Source organism: Papilio polytes, unplaced genomic scaffold, assembly GCF_000836215.1.
Source record: "Papilio polytes unplaced genomic scaffold, Ppol_1.0 DF821400.1, whole genome shotgun sequence".
In the NCBI taxonomy this organism is placed as follows: domain Eukaryota; kingdom Metazoa; phylum Arthropoda; class Insecta; order Lepidoptera; family Papilionidae; genus Papilio; species Papilio polytes.
Window position 1 is genome coordinate 1,536,995 of NW_013527804.1, and position 19,430 is coordinate 1,556,424.

Here is a 19,430-nt window from a genome sequence, read left to right on the forward strand (position 1 = left end):
TATCAAGTCTTTCTAAGATATTATTTTTTTTTATACAATGTATTGGAAGTTTTAAAACAATCTCGTATCGATAATTATTGAATCTTTTAATCGAACCCGACGTCAAAATTATGCTCCGGTTCACAATTAATTTTACACTAACAATGTTCTTGAATATTAATTATATTTTTTGCATATTTCGTAGTAACTTCGAACATACGTTAATACAATGAACCCCGTGTAAGACGTAACAGTTTACCCAAGGCTGGGGGAATAGTTGTGACAGGTAAACATATGAAGCACACATAATAGACAATAAAAATAAAAAGCGATACACAATGGATTTCCAGAGTGATAATAAATATGAAAAAAATACATTCTTGACAAACATAAACACATGATGCAAAGGAAATGTCAATTTACTGTCATATGTCAAAACATTCAATGGGGGAAAGAATTTATTTATCTACGACAAATGAAAGAAAGGGAAGAAGTAGTAAAATTCACACAAAAAAAATCCATCAATAACATTCCATCTAAACATCCAAAAACGTCAATAAAATGACAGCTAAGTGACATTTGCTTTGGCGCCAACACGTCAGCGACGTCACTTATGGTTGTCAAGTATAAGATCCCAGTTAGAAAGCTAAGCTCCCTCGATTATGCGCTATTTAAGCTTAGTTTTGCTCGACATCTATTTATTGTAAGTTTCCTAATTTCGATATAACTTTACAGTAAAAAATGTTAAACTAGTACATTATTCTCTCAAACATCAGATGTAATAAGAAAGGCTGTTCATTAATAATTAATAATAAAACTTTCTTTTTCTATTTTTCTTTTACTTTCTTTCGACTTTATAAAAGAGCCAATAAATTCAAAATCAAAAAATTTATCTGAATCATGTCAAAACCAATTAATTAAACTAGATTTGAACATTTACTAACATATACATATCTAACATGAACTTCTAAAAAACTGTAAAGATCCTTATACATCAATTCATCGCAGTACTTAGAAAGTGAAGTGAAGTGTAGAAGTAAACATACATATACATGTGCGCGTACATACCTGCGTGCGCGTTCCCTTGCTGCGGCTGCGTCTGCGGCGCGGCCGCGTTGCGCAGCGACAGCGACGACCCCGACCTGCTGCCGTCCGACTCCGGCTTGAAGGACCAACAGACTTTACGTTATTAATACATAAATATGCTTCTAACGACCCGTTTCTCAACGTTTAACAATTCATTTGTGTTTTTGATTTGAAAAATTTATGAAATGCGGTTCCAAACTTGAGTTTTATCTTATTGAAACATATGTCAACTTAACACTAATGAATCCGACAAACCAGATGGAAATTTAATTGACTAGAAACTTTAGAAAACCAGCATTAATCGATTAATACATACGAAACACATAATCTACAATAAATTATAGCCATTCCTATCGTTCTTTAACATATAAACTGAGATAACAATAAGTTTTTATTTCAGAAACTTACAATAAAACAAAGAATTTGATACGATGAAATTTGGTATAGATGTAGAGCATAGTCTGGAAGAACACATAGGATACTCATTTTTCGATTATTACAATTCCACGAGAACGGAGTCACGGGCGAAAGCTAGTAAAATAAAAAAAAGGACTTACATCAGTACTCTTTCTTCCCAGCAACAAATACGTCGCAAAGACGTCGTCATATTTCGCCTCCGCCAAAGAGAACTCGATCTCTTGTCTATTGTAGCCCAAGCACACTAGCGCCTCTGCGGACATAAAGGGAAACTTTTAAACTCATTTCAAGAAAATACATATACAAACATGCATTTTACAGACAAGCTAAGTCATTCACTCTATACATAGAAAACTATAGCCTTACTAGGAATATAAAAATCCAGACTTTTGCTCTGATCAGTGCAATAGCCTTTTTAATTTCTTTCTAATGTGTAAAAATAATTAGTTTGATAAATTTCCGTATTATTACAATGTTTTTTACATTCCTGTTCAAGCTTTACCCACATATTTACTATTTTCTACTGTAATGAATCCTACTTATTTAAATTTCTTTATTTCGACTGTTTTTCTATGTTCACAATTTTCTTTGATTAATGTCAATTACCTATGTATATACTTGGAGTTATTTTGAAGAAAAAAACGTACATATTAATAATAATAGTATAGAGTAGCAACTCTAATCTAAAATGTTAAAAATGACAAAGATAAGTAAAGTTCACTAACATCTATTTACTACCTAAACAGCAATAGAAAACCAGAAAATGCAATCATTTAAGTTTCATCCTTCTTTACTTTGTTAACTCTTCGTACTTACAAATTTACTCTGAAGCTAGTCTTCGATAAGAGAATATTTACTTGTCAACAATAATTTAACCAAGCATTACAAGAGACTACCTAAACTAACACAAAACTATAAACATGCAGACAAAAGCGAAATTATAATTCTGTCTCATCGGATCACATCTGTCATAGATTAAAAATATCAAAGCTTAGCACACACGCATGTTGATTTTGACAGTTCGTCGCTTTGACAGCACACGTCACTTTGACAGCTGACGTTTAATCTGAACGTTTCGTTCGACGCACAACAAGACAGAATTGTCGGATACCACATAGACGATGAAATAACATTAAAAAGTAACAATCTCGCGTCAGGTCACATACCAACTTGCGCTGTGCCGTTAGTTGTGTTTGCATGAAATGTAAGAACGATTTTTTTTTAAATATTCATATAGCTAAGCGGTGATATAAGATATACAGATATGGTAAAAGTAAAAAGGACGGGTTTTCCTTAAAATAACCATTTTAAACAAAGGCCTATACTAACAAAATGTGCATTTGTCATTAGTTTAAAAATGTAATTGAATTTTCGATTGAGAATAGCGCCATCTAGTTTTGTCTTGGTTTTAATTTATACATATTTATTTATAAGTATACAATTGTCTATATATTTCATATCACTCAATAAAAGCGTATACTTGTAAGTATTAATGTTTAGTTTCTGTAGATTTTTCCATAGTTATTGCAATTTAAGGGTGCTTATTATAGCGTTAGCAAATAGGCTTAACAGCTGTCATATTATGAAGCTATCTATAAGTTGCATTATTTTGTTTTGTTTCTTATTAGAATATGTACTTTTTAGTTGAAACCCTAGTATAAATGTTTTACTAATTAAAATCATCGCTTAACTTGCCATTATTAATTTCAAGAATGTAGGCACATAATAACAAGAATTCTTAATAATAAACCAATATAAAATCCTTAATTTAGAGTCAATCACATCTACTTAAAAACATTTCCTTACATTTCAATCTTCAATACATTCACAACCCTATACCTATTAACATAAAGTACAAAATCCCTACACACATCAACTTATATTGTAATATTGATTCTATTCCAACGTAATAAGGTTGTATTTCGCTCACCTATCCACTATTAAAAGTAAAAATCCCTGCAGACAACTCTACATTACTTCATGGTAATATTGACTCTATATCAAAGGCATAAGGTTGTGTTTCGTTCACCCATCCACTATTACCATAGCAAAATCCCTGCACACCATTTCGAATTAGTTCATAGTAATATCGACTGTATTTCAATGTAATAAGGTTGTAATTCTCACCTATCCGCTTGTGATCTTTAAAATCCTGTTGCGGCTCCACGTACGGCCGCAGCTCGTCCTCCTCATAGCCAGTGTTCATCCATTTGTCTCTCATTATGTTCTCCAAAGAGGCTCTCTTCGCGGGATTCAGTACTAGAAACTTCTTTAATAGATTCTCGCAGTCCGTCGACATGTAGAATGGTATTCTGTAAAATATGAGAAAAAAATGTAGCTCAAACTGGTTAATACACATTTATATAAAGGCAGAGGGTTATATTTTAAATGGCATATTACATAGTTATATGAAAATTGTGCTGAAATTAAAAAAAAGTTGAAGTTACCTCTATTACAAATGTTCTTATTTATATTATAAATGCAAAAGTTTAGATGGATGGATGTATAGAACATATCTGTAGACAGATAAAATTTGTCACAAATGTACATAGTCTGGAAGAACACTAAGACTTAAAAATATATAGACAAGACATAAATCTTGTCACCGGTACTTTCTCAGAAAGGTACTATGTCAATTGTCAAGTTAAATGCCACTTTGTGTCCTTGTATTGACGTGTTACAAAAAAAATTACTAAACTATAGTGGATGGATGGATTTTTGTTAGCGTTGGAGGTCTAAACGGCTGACCGGATCTCTATGAAATTTTGGTACAGGTTTAGAGCATAGTCTGGAAGAACACATAGGCTACTTTTTATCCCGGGAATAGTTACGGTTCCCGTGGGATTCATTAATTTAGATTTTTAATGTTTACTCGGTCATTCTGCAGCGGTTCAACATATGTTATTGAAATTTGGCACAGATATAAAACAAAGTATGGAGTACACATGGGATAAGGTTCATCCCCGAGAAATGTCCGGTTCCCGGGATACGTAGCTTTTTGTTATTTATATAGTTCGCATGTTTTCTAATACCACTCAGACGGAGTCGCGGGCAACAGCTAGTACGACCTTAAAAATCAAACATTGTTTAGTTAATAAATGCGGTTTTACCTGTACTTTCCCCTAAGCACCCTCTCACGTAGTTCCCGCAGCGTGGAGCCATCAAAGGGCAGAGACCCCGACACCAAAGTATACAGAATCACGCCCAGCGACCACACGTCTACTTCCGGACCATCGTACTTCTTGCCTGAAGGTTTACATCAGATTTATATTAGAAAACAACTTATACCATTGTTGATAATTATAGAGGAAAAGGGGCAAAATAAAAATCGCCTCGAGGACATGAACACTATATTTTCACTTGACAGAATTACAGTAATAAGCAGGAATGTAGATTAAAAAAACTAATTATACCATAGATTATAAATGTACCCAATTACAAAAACCATATCAAAGTGAACTTGATTTGCAATTACATACACAGAAGGGGGAATATCGTATTAGTTACGTCTCCTCAGTCGAATAGGCAATGCAAAAACTACAATACAAAAGCAAGATTGCCATGGTAACGGTAATTACCAATAGAAAAAACCTTCATTTTCATTTGTCCATTTGAATATTTTCAACAACATAATAGTTTTATAATTTCATGTGCTAGTTTTTTAAACTTTAATTAAAGAATTTATAAGACAATCATTTCAGACTAGTAATAACAGGAATTTCTGAGTCAATTTAACTACAACTTTCCACTCATGTATACTAATAATATAAAGAGGAATGATTTGTATTTTTTAATGTATTGAAATAACTCAGAAATTATTAGGCCGATTTTAATAATTTACCTATGAGTAACATAGGCTACATTTTTTATTATTTGTTAATTTCACGCGCACGAACGATAATATAAATACTAAAGTTTAGATGGATGTTTATTAGACCTTGTAGCCTAAACTGCTGAACGGATGATTGTCATAGATGTAAAGATAGATAGTCTGGAAGAACACATACGCTACATACTTTAGTTATTTTTAATTCCACGAGACAAAATTTAGTTATAACAAAATTAAATTACACAGTTTCTAGTTTACACTACTTACCTTGGAACAGCTCAGGGGCCGCGTAAGGAGGACTGCCGCAGAATGTATCCAACTTCGATCCCGGAGTGAACTCATTGGAGAATCCGAAGTCTGCTATCTTTATATTCATTTCGCCGTCTAATAGAAGATTTTCAGCCTGGAAACAACAAACAATATTTATTAAATTAGTTATAGTAATTTACCAAAGTACACTAAAGAGCATTGAATCCGGGTTACTTAAAAAACTATTAAACTTGTAAACTAAGAGAGTTAAATTAATGAAATAGATTGTGTTTAGTACACCAAATTAAAACTAGACTTAAGCTTAGTATGCTAAATTGTATTTAGCATACTAATTTAAAATGTTTCTTAGTTTTAAAAATTAGTAAGTTTTCTAAGCGACCCGAATACAATGCTCTTGAGTGTACACATGTTTTGTAATCGCAGTGAGTAAAATGATAATTCAAGTGTTGCTGTTTGGCCTGCTTAGACAGTTATGTACCCAGATGTAAATTAAATCAATATCGTTTTCATGTAATTATTAAGTTATCTTGAAAAATTGTTAAAGCTCTTTAAAATACAGAGGCCGCTTATTCGCTTGCCACCTTATCCATACTAACATTATAATGAGGAAAGATTTGTATTTTTGTATGTATTGGAATGGAATAACTCAAAAACTACTGGACCATCATCCACTTGCCCTTATCCCTTACAGAGGGTCGGCACAGTATGTGCTCTTCCATACATCTCTATCCGTCATATCTGAATCCACTCCTTTCTTAAGCATTTCCTCTTTCACACAATCCATCCATACTTTCTTCGGTCTTCCTCTTCCTTTGTAGCCACCCACATTCTATCTTAACACTTTCTGGTTTATGTCCCCATCATTTCGTCGCATAACATGTCCATACCACGCTAACCTTCTGCTTTTCAATTTCTCCACCACTGGCGCTACTTTCAAAAACTACTGGACCGAATTCAAAAATTCTTAAACCATTAAAAAGCTACGTTATCAGTGAGTAACATAGGCTATTTTATTTAAATTATTTTGTTAATTTCACGGGAGCCAATACGCAATCTAGTAATAATAATCCTTTTACTTCCATATAGATCCACACTAACATGTCTGTCTCGCTAACTTCTATCCATCTCTTTCTCTCATTAGACTTCTCTCTATGTCTATCCCGCTCTCCCGCTCACCTTGAGATCCCTGTGTATGATCCTCTTCTGGTGGCAGTACTGCACCGCGGAGACGATCTGACGGAACTTGGCTCGAGCCTCCTTCTCCTTCATACGACCGTGCAGCACCAGGTAGTCGAACACCTGCAAATTATACGGAATTATGGTTAGTTTAGATCTAGCACTATTATGTACTGATATTATTAAAGATTTCTGTTTTTTGACCGACTTCCCAAAAGAAGGAGGTACTCAATTCGTCTGTATGTTTTTTTTATTTGTATGTATTTAAATAACTCAAAAACTAGGCCGACCTCGAAAACTCTTTAAACATTTAAAAGCTACGGCATCTCTGAGTAACATAGGCTATATTTTTAATAATATTATAAAGAGTAAAGATTTGTATTTTAGTATGTATGTAATAATATAAACTACTGGGCTGATGTTAAAAATTCTCTCACATAAATACCGTTATACTAAGTACATAGGCTATATTAATAAAAAAAATATTCCCGGGCAGACTAGAGGGAAGCAACAACTAGTACTTATTGCTCAGAACATAATAAAGTATAAACAGACACTTTTTTGTATTAATATCAGCAATCACAGCATATCTTTGAATGATTAATTTTTAATAAAAACGCCTATACATACAACATGCTACAAGCTACATATTTCACACTATTAAACATAGGGGGTAAATTAATTAGTAAAAAAATTAAAAGAATAAAAACTATATGGCAATGTTATCAAAGAAACAGTGTTATATTAACGGTAATTGTTATTCTAATTGCTGAACTGATCTGAATAAAATTTGTCAAGCTACTTTTGTTTTATTTAATTTCATGCGGACAGAGTCGCCAACGAAAGCTAGTAATAACTCTAACTATAACTCACCTCTCCGCCAGACGCGTACTCCATCACGAGGTAGAGAGTCTTTTCTGTCTCTATCACTTGGAACAGTTTCACAATGTTCGGGTGGTCCAGCATTTTCATTATCCGGACCTGAAAATCATAACATATCTTCCTTATAACAACTAAATAGACAGACCACATTGTAAACAAGACATTAGTTTTAAAAATTAAACATTATTAAAGCGCCTACCAATTAAAAATAGTTTTGAGACTATTGTGAATATTCACTGCATTACGAATTACAAAGAAGGTACTCGAACGTTCTAGAACATTCCTTTAGACATAATATGTAAAATTTAAGAAATGCTCAATCTATACGGGAAACTATTGATCAGTGGTAGATGTCGCTTTAACATCTTCGCACGAATGGTGCAATACCAGGACCACACAGAACAGGCGTGAAGTGGGAGCAATTCCACGTACGCTGATGAGTGTGGTGCCGTATGCCTAATTTTGGTCATATTTCCTTCCCATAGTTATAAGAAAAGGATGGGAAGGGAAAGTGGATTCGACGGTGAAAGCGACGCATAGGAAAGGAAAATATGTTCTTTATGTGCGCCTCCTTCTCCGTTGATTGAGAGTAGGCAAAGCATCTGCAACTGCGGATGTATGTGGGCAGTGGTTGCTTCGATTTCTCGGCGGATACATGTGGCCACCCGTTTGCCACCTTATTATATGAAAATAACTGACCTCTCTAAACAGCTTCTGCAGCGAGCCGGGATTGAGCTGGGTCTTATCGATGATTTTGATGGCCACCTCCTTCCCGGTGGGCACATGCTTGGCCAGTTTCACCTTCGCGAAGTTACCTTTACCGATCGTCTTCAATAATTTGTACTTGCCTGGAAACATATATACAAACCATCAATAAACATAATTTAATAATCATAAAAATAATTATTGCTGACAACTGCTACTTCTGTCTGGTGGCCAAATTATAGTCTCTTTCCTTCATCTTTTTTTTGCAAACCTTAGCTTAGGAGGTTATGTATAAGAACGGAAAATATCTCATTTCTGCTTCCCCTCCTCCGTCTATTACAAGTAAACATCTGTAAACTCTTAACTAGTTAGAGATGTCTAGGTTTAGCGGTTACTTTTAATGAAATTTGGTGGCCATTTTAGTATGAATGGATTGTGTAAAACAGGATATGCTTAAGGGAGTGGATTATTAGATATGACGGCTGATACAAATGTATGGTAAAGTAGCACATACTGTGCCCTTTATTGGGACAAGGGCAATGATAATGGTGGCCATTTGTGACAATATCTACAATAGATACTGACCAATATGTGGCTCCTCCGAGGTACGGGAACGCGAGGAGACACGCGCGCTGCCCCCCGACCCGCCGCCCCCCGCGCCCGCGGACGATTCCGACGCGCTCTACAAAAAGACATATATAAAAATTAATTTACACATTTAAACCGATTTATTTTATTCTTTTGTAATGTTTAAAACAAATTAGTGTATTAAATTTAGTCCTTTACAGTGTAACTTTACCGAGAACCAGTAAATTAAAGAAAATGACCAAACAATAATATAGTCTGTCGTAGATTACTAAAAAAAAATAATTAATCATTTATTTAAACAACTACGACGTTTTGTTTAAATCAAACTCTCTTCTACAAATCAATTACAGTCTCAAGGACTTTGAACAAACAAGATCTAAATAACGAAAAGATAAGAGTAATTTATTTAGGATTCCACTAAGGGACCTAAGCAAAGGACGTTTCAGAGTTTAAGCAAACTTGAGAGTAATTGATTCGGTCTTCAAGAAGCGTTCAAGTTTGATTTACAGTCGTTTTAAATATAAGAAATATTCCTTATTACTTAAAAAATGTTAAGTGCAAAATATTAATAGAATTAATCAATATTTTGTTGTTAAAATAACGAAATGTTTACTACAAAAAAACAATAGAGAACTTTAACCATTTATAAATTTCGACCACTTTATTAATAATTATAATAAGCCTCTTGGTTTGCATAAAAGGACAAATCTCAAACTCATTAATCATGATCAATCTAATACTAGTTTCCATTAGGTAAAAAATAAAAATAAGTATATTATTAGACATGATAACAAAGATTCAAATACAATGTTTCCACTAGCAGAAACGGCGACTCTGTGCGCGTTAATTCAACAAGCATTATTTTTATTTTTCCACAAACTCCGACTCTCATATAAATACGGCCAATCGCACGGATAACCACTTAGTGCAAATTGATTTAATTAGTATTAAAATGGGCTATACCCCGTGTAACTTCTGTATAGCTTTGGCTCTTCGTCTCCTCCGCCAGAGTTTAGATAAAAACACAGGAGCCAAAATTGGCAGCACTCGATGACGCATCGTTTGGGGATTTATTTTGATTGATTATAGATCAGATATCTAAATAAAATCTAGCTTAAAGCTAGATTACTTGCTTTTATATCGACGAGTTGTGCTTTGTTATATTGTACAATTATATCAAGACGTTTAAAGTAAAATTTCGCCAAGTATCAAGATCGATAAGTCGCTTTATTTTGTTCTATATTTATTCATAAAACCACAATTATACACAAATTAAATATTTGTTAGCATACTAAAGGTACTGGCAATATTCTATTTTAATATTTTAGACGGATATATGTCGTTTAGCTGGTATCTATGGTTTTCGGACACCACAACCGATGTTATTAAAAAGTTTTTTACTGTATCTTTTATCCTAGTATTTCTATATACTATCAATACATTTTACTAATAACATATAAAGCTTATTAATATCTTTTAGTAGCGTTCGCCCTCGACTCCGTCCGCGTGGAATTAAAAAAAAGTGAATAGCCTAAGTGTTCTTCCAAACTATCATCTATATCTGTACCAAATTTCAGTCAAATCCGTTCAGCGGTTTAGGCTACAAACTCTATCTATCCATGAATCTAAACTTTCGCATTTATAATATTAGTATGAAGTATGATAATCGCTAGCTTCATTCACGACGGAAACTTCTTGATACTTTCCTCATTCCCTCTTCGCAAACTGCATGCAAAATATTTATTACTCTCACCAACTGTGCATAAGGGTACTCTAACTTAGATGTCGAAAACTTAGTCCTAAGACTGTCTAAACTTTAACATTGTTGTAATGAGAAATCCTAAAATGCTAACTCAATTAAAATAATTGCAGTTAAATTTAACTACAGAATTACAATAATTATCTTAAGACTAACTTTAAGGTTAAACTTAGTTTTTTTAGCGTTTGACTTTAATACTCATCAACTTAATTAAGTAAAAAAGCATATGTAAGTTACAATATAAATTTTCTTTGACTAATGCATTTTTTAAACGCCTATATCAATTTTGAAGCGTGAGATATCAAGTAATTTTTTCTTGTTTGTTAACTTTTGCTTAATAGAAAGGATTTGGATTTTAGTATTTTCGTATGAATTGAAATAACTCAAAAATTACTGGAGCGATTTCAAACATTCTTGGACCATTATACAAATATTAGACAACGTCTCAAGGCGAGTTGATTGCCTATAACAACTTGTTTTATGTTATTTATTGCTTGTTTGTGATTACTGTACGTTTAATATTAAGCAATGTTCCGTTCACTTGGGAAGCGTTCGATCTGTGCCCGATCTGAGGAGAATTATTGTACCAATCTATTACGCCACGCTTTCCACTATCTTAATTAGGGATAAGATGTAATTCGTATCACTTTTAGGTTGGGTATTAAAGGACTTGGTTAAGAAATGGATTTATGCTCTCGTTGTGTGTGTGTTTTTTAATTTCGCGAGGACGATGTCGCGGGTAACAGCTAGCATAATATTATCGTAAAGTTATCGTTTGTATTATTCCAAATATTTTTTATCTCTTTCGACATATAAGCGTCTTACGTATCAATATACCTGAAAACACAAAGCACAACTAAGATAAACTATGACAATTTCGCAGACTCGCAAGCGAACAACCGTTACCGAGGTACGCTATAATACTGAGGGATAAGGGATGAGGGTTGAGGGTTGTGAGGACTGGGCTATTAAAAGACTGTAGCAAGTGATGCACGAAGCATACACGTGCCCCCTCAGCCAGACAACCTACATTTTGTTGTCCGTTGAAACGCGAGTAGCCGTAAAATGTATTTATACGCGTAAAAAACGAAATTATTATTTTTAAATAGCTATTATGTACCCTTAACATATTTTTTAACATATTTTACAATACTTAGAGTATCTACATGTTATAAACGTTTACACGTGAGGTCTACCTCTGCCTGTGTACCCCTTCACATTCATAACTAACGTCCTTCTTGTTACATGCGATTCATCTCTTCTTATCACATCACCAGCTCATTATACGTCCCCACTGAGGGGCTCGGAGCCTACCCTAATAAGGGGTGTCTAGGCCATAGTCAACCACGCTGGCCAAGTGCGGGTTGGTTGACTTCACACATATCTTTGAATTTCTTCGCCGATATGTGCAGGTTGCATCACGATGTTTTCCTTCACCGTAAGAACGTCGGGTAAATTATATACATATGAAAAATCGAAATATACATTGGTACATGGCAGGTTTCGAACCCAAGACCTGTAGATTACAAGTCAAGTGCTTAAACCACTGAGCCACCGACGCTCATTCTCATCATCTCTCTCTTCAATCTCATCTCTTCTTATAACATGCCCATACCACGCTAACCTTTTACTCCTTATTTTCTTAACCACTCTGGCTACTTTTAAACTACCTCTAATATACTCATTGTGTGTAGCCTTCCTTGTTTAGTTCTATTATAAACTGAATATCATGTTTTGTTGATCGTACATACATATCGTAATTAAAAACCACTCCAACCTTACTAAAAAACACCTTAAATAAAAGAAGCCGACACAATAAAGTATCAAAGAACAGTTACTAATATCTCAGCGTATTTTCCCACTATTGTATATATTGTAGTGCTTACATTGTACTAAGTGCATTGCACTTTAAAGCAAGAGTACCTTTAGTATAGTGATATACAAACTTAATAACAGCTCGATTATTATACACATTTATAACAGCGGGACATAAAGCGATGGCGGCTTTCAATCAAGTATTCCGATCTTGGATAGATAAATCGCAGATGCCAAGCTGCTATTAAGTTTGATTATTTTAATACTTCATAATTGAATTAATTAAACTTCAGGGCTACTAAAAGACGCAATTAACTACAATACTAACTTACCCATTAAATAAAAAAAATCACTGTGGATTTAAAACCGAAACACTATTAATAACATATCGCCATCTCTGTTCTATAAACAAATAGAATAGCAACATGTTTCAGTGACAGTGAAAACTCACACTTAAATCCATGTCAATGAACTCATATCAAGAATCTAGTATCTCTCTCGTCTAGACAAGTACCCCTATATTGTGATATTTTATCTGCCCGCTCTTACCTGTAACAAAATAAAAAAAATACTATTAAAAGTAAATAAAAACGTACTTGTTAAAATTTATAAAAAGCACTACCAGCAAACTATATACAAATATAAATTCTATAAACATATTTATTTCTTTTAAAATAACCGATTAGCTTCCAGTCAATTAATGACCAATTTCCCCAGCTTTCTTTAACAATTCGTTAGTGTTTCTCGTTCGACAAATACATGAAATGCGTTTCCAAACTACTTTACTTAAGTTTAACTCCATTTAAACGTAGGTCAAATGAATTGCTAATGCAATGCTTGGTTATAACAAAATACATGAAAACTTCAGAAACCCAGCATAAGTCAAGTACTTCAAAAATATCTTATCAAGACAAGGGTCTAAATGTATTGGTAATCTTTAATTATTTATACCTAGAAATAATAATACAAAACTAATAGAAGGAAAGAAATATCAGAACTTAATAAATTAAAATATACTTTAAGACATATACATAAGGTATATTTTACAATAACATTCATAAGAGGATGTATTGAAGAGGGAATAAAGTAAGGCTTTGTCCCGGATATCCGGCAGAGCATCCGTCGGCAGGATAGCGCAAAACATAATATGAAAGCCTCCACAAATGACAAGAGAAAATGTTACCATATATTGGCTTTATGATCAGATATTCAGATATTTATATTCTATATAACAGAAATATAGCAAAAGGACTTATATATATACTATAATTATAAGGAGAAAATATTTGTATTTTTGTGTATTACAATAATTCGAAAACTACAGGACCGATTTCAAAACTATCATCGTTAAAAAGCTACCTTATCAGTATCTACCTTAAAGGAAATATCTATGATTTTTTATTTTAAGCGGACGAAGTCGCGGACAACAGTAGTAATTTCCATTCTTCGTTTGTCTGTTAGATGTCTTAAATCATAGGAAATAATTTGAGAAACTCCAATATATTTAGTAGGTCTCATCTCAGATCCTATTTTAAAATATGCTATATCTATTTTTAACAAATCGAGCGGTCTATTACTTCACGCCAAGTTCAAATGTCACGTCACAGTGCTTATTACTAAGAACGCTCCCACACCTGAAATTAAACTATCGAACAACTGTTTAGTCTCGCTTTCGAGGTGCATACACTACTCGATGTTAGTTGTGGAACTAAACAACTATTTACTGAAATGGTTGCGAAACAATCGACAATCGTACAACAGTTGTGCGATAGTTCAGTCAAAGGTGTGCGCCCGCTCTAAATGTCACGTTAGCACAAGCCTATATACAGTATGCGAAGAAGTGTTTTCACGTTGTCACATCGACTAACACGCACAAACACTTTATCAGTAGACTCCATGGAGAATACGAACGTTACGGTCGTGTCACGTCGGGGACATTTATAAGGGGTCACTATAAAATTCACCAAAATCCCTTACAGTAGTTTCGGAAAAAATAAATCAATATAGGTGATGCTTTAAATTCAGTGCCGCACACATAATCGTTAAGTAGCCTCACTCAGTGTAGATTTGATGTTAGAAACAAACACTAGGAACTCCTTTAGCACTTTTTCAACAATTTTCACAAATTTTTTTTTGGGCTTCTGATTTAAGGCCTAATCTTATCTAAGAATTAAAAAACATGATATACAATACATAAATGTAAACATTTAGCAAATATTGATCATCATCATCCGCCGTACCCTACCCCCTTTAGGTTTAGGGTTTTTGTCCTCCACATAACGCTATCATACGTCATCTCAGTCACTCCCTTTTTGATCACGTCACCTTTCACGCAATGCATCCATCTCTTTCTAGGTCTACCTCTACCGGTGTACTCTTCCACTCTCATAACTAACATTCTCCTTGTAACATGCGAGTCATCCCTCCTCTTAACATACCTATACCATGCTAACCTTTTACTTCTTACCTTCTACTACTGGGGCCACTCTCAAACTTCCTGTAACATTTAGCAAATACTAGAAAGATTTAACTGTAAAGCTAAAATACATAATTACCTCCGTTCAAAAAGACGTATACAAACTAATGGAGAATTGTTTTTATATGCAATAATGATATTTTAATGATACCTTTACAGTTTGTAGAGGATATGACACTGTTATTTTTCTTGTAACTAAAAAGTATTAAAAATCACAAGTGTAATAACATAACAACATTCTTACTAATATCACAAATGCGAAAGTTTAGATGTATAGATATTTGTTAAGAGTTTGTAGCCTAAACTGTTGAACGGATAACGATAAAATAAAACACAAATTTAGAGTATAGTCTGGAACAACACATATGCTACTTGCTTTTGTTTTTATTAGTACCAAACGAAAATTCACGGGCGAAAGCGTAATATCATTCCTAACAAAACCCAACCCCTAATAACAAAAGGGTCAAGGGCATTACTGGACTATGTTGTAGCTATTTATAACATGACATTTATTTAATTTTTTCCATTCGTAGTTCGCTTTGTTAACGACACTGGCCACGAATGGCTTTAACGATACAATCAGTTGAGAAATAAAAAATTCAGATATTACCTCGTAACAGTAGCTATGATATAACGTATATTTTTAACATTCTAGGATATTGAATAATCAATAGGGTATAAACCCTATTTTTAAAGCAGCAAGGAAATTGATACATGTAAATGTCAAATTTCAAAATAATGTCAGCATATACGATTACGGGTTTTTTACCGTAACTTTCAAATATTAGACGTTTAAATTAATTTAAATATGACCGAAAAACCACTCGATTTTTAAGCATTTTAGTGAAAAATGCATGAACGTATGAATGAATACTTATGATTAGTTTTATCGTTTTTAAAAAATATGTTTTGTACTTGTATTTGGTTCTACAAGTAAAAAAAGATATAATCCATAAAATTTAATGATTATATTCTAGAATAAAAACTTTTAAAAACCAAGAAACACGTAAATAAAACTACACCGAGAGTTCCCAGTACCGAAGCACCTGCAAATATATTTTTATCTCTTTCATTCTCATTGGGAAAACAGAGACAAAAATATTATTGGTTATTTCGATAATAGAAACCAAGAATAGTAATCAATAATCATGCATAACTATTCTATAAAAGATTCAAACTTTATTGCGGCTTGTGATTTGCTACGATCGAGGACTTTTGCGTTTCGACTGCAACATTTGTCTATATTTTTATTCAAAGAGATCGAGATGACATTGTGTCAATACAAGTAGCAAAGTCGAAGCCCACATAATTGCACATATCGAGTCAAGACACCATAAAGTTTGAAGTGCACTATACAAACGTATTCACCAGATATCTTCCTTTGACGCCCATTTCGTCGACTATGTGGCTCGGTGGAGGAACATTTTATTATTTCCTATTCTCTTCTATTCTTTGCATAAACCACTCAAGTATTCACATTTATAATTGTCATTATGTAAGTCACACTCACAGATAAATTTAAACAACTCATAATTAATTACTGCTACTTTTTACAACATATAGTTAGCTTTAAAGTGACTTTCTTTACTATAATTTACTAAAAATTATTTAAAAATTGTATTACTTTATATTGTTCACCTAAATCAGAGTCTAAATGTACAATTTAACTAGTGCTTCTGTAAAACTCTTAACGTCTAGCATATTGACCGATTGTTGCCGACGAAACCTGATCGATACTAGGCGTGCATAACAGAATACTTTGCATCGAACTCTTCACTATGTATACATTATTTTCTAGCTTACAACGCTCTATATATCGAAAGACTACTGAAAGTTGGTGAACCTACTATCAAACACAATACAGATATTCAACTGAAGGAAAACTGACAAACAATAGCCATCTCCCTTTTTCTCCTTGTAAAAAACAAAGAAAACACCATGTCTAAGCCTATTCTTTCTAGCATTATTTCACCGGAACACAAATTACCTCATTTGTACCGTGTAGTTTGAAAGCGAAGCATGTCTTCAATCCGTCAGCCTCTGTGACGTCACAGACTCTCGTCCTAGACAGCCTCGAACGTAGGAAGGGAAAACTGGTGATGGAAGCCAGTAAGAAAGTCTGCTTGTTGATACGTCGTCGGTTAGTCTGACGGCCATATGTTGGATACCCGCCTATGTTTACGATTCGAGGCTACAAGTGAAATCGAATCGTTTCTATATTTTGTTCATTTTTACATTTATTTATCAAACAGTACAAAATACATAATTATAATAAAAGTGTCTACAAACTCAATTGCGGCTTTGAGCAGACATTTAAAACTTATTGAAGCCATACTCCATTAATAAATTATGCTTAGATGTATGACTGAACAAGAATCGATAGTGATATCAAATATAAGTCCATGGTCTCTGGCTACCCTTTTCGGTTATGGCATGAGTCGTGATGTTGAAAGATCGATTGAATTTTAATTGCAACGCGATACTTAATAACTAATTTGTTCCTAGTTGAACTAGTTAAAAAATGCAAATGTTTAGATGGATGGATGTTTGTTAGAGTTAGTAGCCTAAACGGCTAAACGAATTTCGATTAAATTTGGCATAGACGTAAGGGTTAGTCTGGAAGAACACTTGCTACTCACTTTTGTTTTTTTTTTTAATGCCACGCGGACGGATTTGCGGGCGAAAGCTAGTTGTAATATAAAACACCCCTCAATTAATTCCACAACTTGACAAACTTTAACTAAAGTTAAATGTACATCGTTCGATTGGTACATAAGTTAACAACCACAGCAGTAGTTCGTAAACTTTTTCTAACTTAAAAGGCTACTTCACAAACTGACCCCAACTTCACAATGCGACGGAAAACTTACAGTTTCTTTTATTTAAGATATATTTCTCTAGCAGATGTCTTTTGAACTTTTACTGCAAATAGCTATCCTTTAACCATTAAAACCATTTAAAAGTATATAATTATTTCATGAAAAAATATAAATAAATCTTGGGAGAGATAAAACTTCACCACGTATTTTAAAAAATCCTTGAATTAATACGTTTTAGCTAGTTTATAATTACAAAGAATGATTAGTACGTGACTAACTTAAAAACTACTGAACCGATTTGAAAAACTCTTTTGATATTAGAAAGCTACATTATCGCTGAATAACGTAGGCTATGTAATTAAAATTTCTTTTAAATCAGTAAGTAATCTACACTAATATTATAAAGAGGAAAGATTTTTATTTTTCTATGATTTGAAATAACTGAAAAATTACTGGGTCGATTTTAAAAATTCTTTTACCGTTAGAAAGTTAATTTATCTGCGAATAACATAGGCTATTTTTTTTATAATTTTACGCTAAAGTAGCCGCAATAAAGTCATCAAACAAAATCGTCATATTCGGGTCCAAACGTGTATAAAAGCCTAAATTACTAGAGACCAATATTGTTTATATTTAAATCATAGAGTAGAATATTCATATCTCAACCGCACATACCCTTACGTACAAACATCAAACAATGGATTGTGTAAAAATGTGCAGACTACCCTACCCCAAGCGTCGCCAAATATCAAGGACAGAGGTAAGGGGAACCGTAACCCAGACGGATCATTTTAATGATGTACCTTGTCGGTAAAAAACTATACAACACTTTAACACGACACCGGAATATTAACGTTAGTAGTCAAGGAAGTTTATTTCCTACCCATTGGACGCTCAAAATCCAGTCGAAAAATACAACATAATTGGTAATTATAACTATTATGAGGACATTGATGTACCGATGCTAAGTGGTAAGCGAATTAATTTCCTCAACTGCTACGGAATAACTTTTAATAATTCCTTAGAGAGTAAATTATGGTTACTTTAGACCCCTCCTACCAATGCAAGTAGTACTTAAATCTTTCTTATTTTTATAGCAGACGGTGAGTTAACAAGAAAAGTTTAGAAAGCAAATTAAACTTTACAACTAAACTGCCATATTTAAAATGCTCTTTAAAACTTGACATTGCTTTTAAATTAAAGAAGTCATTGAAGACTAACTGGTTTACTTAGTGAAGACCAAGAAACATCTAAAATTACACTAATACGTCTGTGGACTGCAAGGAAACAAATAATTTTTGTGTATTTTTTTTAACTTTAATTTCGCCTCGCAAGAGATAGAGTAAAATTTGGAGAACTGACCGCCAACCTTCGCTATTTAAAGAGGCACATTAAGAAGTGGAGAATAACAAAAATCTTTTGGTAAAAATAAAACAGAACTGTGAAAACATAGAGAATACTTCATCACTTCATCTTTGTACTTTACAACGGGTTGGTAACTACAGTTCGTAATATACTGGCGCCTTAAAAATATTATTGCAATATTTAGCAAACACAATGACAGTCTAAAAACGTATGGTTCATTAATTTATAGAGAAGCCAATTTTAACTTTGCTTTTGAAGATACTT

The 19,430-nt window shown here is 33.4% G+C and overlaps 1 protein-coding gene across 1 annotated transcript in view; it reads right to left on the minus strand.

Annotated features, from left to right (window-relative positions):
• Window positions 1-19,430, minus strand: part of LOC106108698 (MAP/microtubule affinity-regulating kinase 3-like) — a 41,248-nt gene that overhangs the window by 15,178 nt on the left and 6,640 nt on the right. Inside the window, exons 3-11 of the mRNA XM_013289958.1 lie at window positions 8,930-9,026; window positions 8,339-8,487; window positions 7,631-7,738; window positions 6,758-6,880; window positions 5,579-5,714; window positions 4,593-4,728; window positions 3,610-3,794; window positions 1,623-1,735; window positions 1,026-1,141 (exon numbers count right to left, since the gene is read on the minus strand). Of these exons, the coding sequence (XP_013145412.1) occupies window positions 1,026-1,141; window positions 1,623-1,735; window positions 3,610-3,794; window positions 4,593-4,728; window positions 5,579-5,714; window positions 6,758-6,880; window positions 7,631-7,738; window positions 8,339-8,487; window positions 8,930-9,026 (1,163 nt within the window). The remainder of the gene's footprint in view (window positions 1-1,025; window positions 1,142-1,622; window positions 1,736-3,609; window positions 3,795-4,592; window positions 4,729-5,578; window positions 5,715-6,757; window positions 6,881-7,630; window positions 7,739-8,338; window positions 8,488-8,929; window positions 9,027-19,430) is intronic.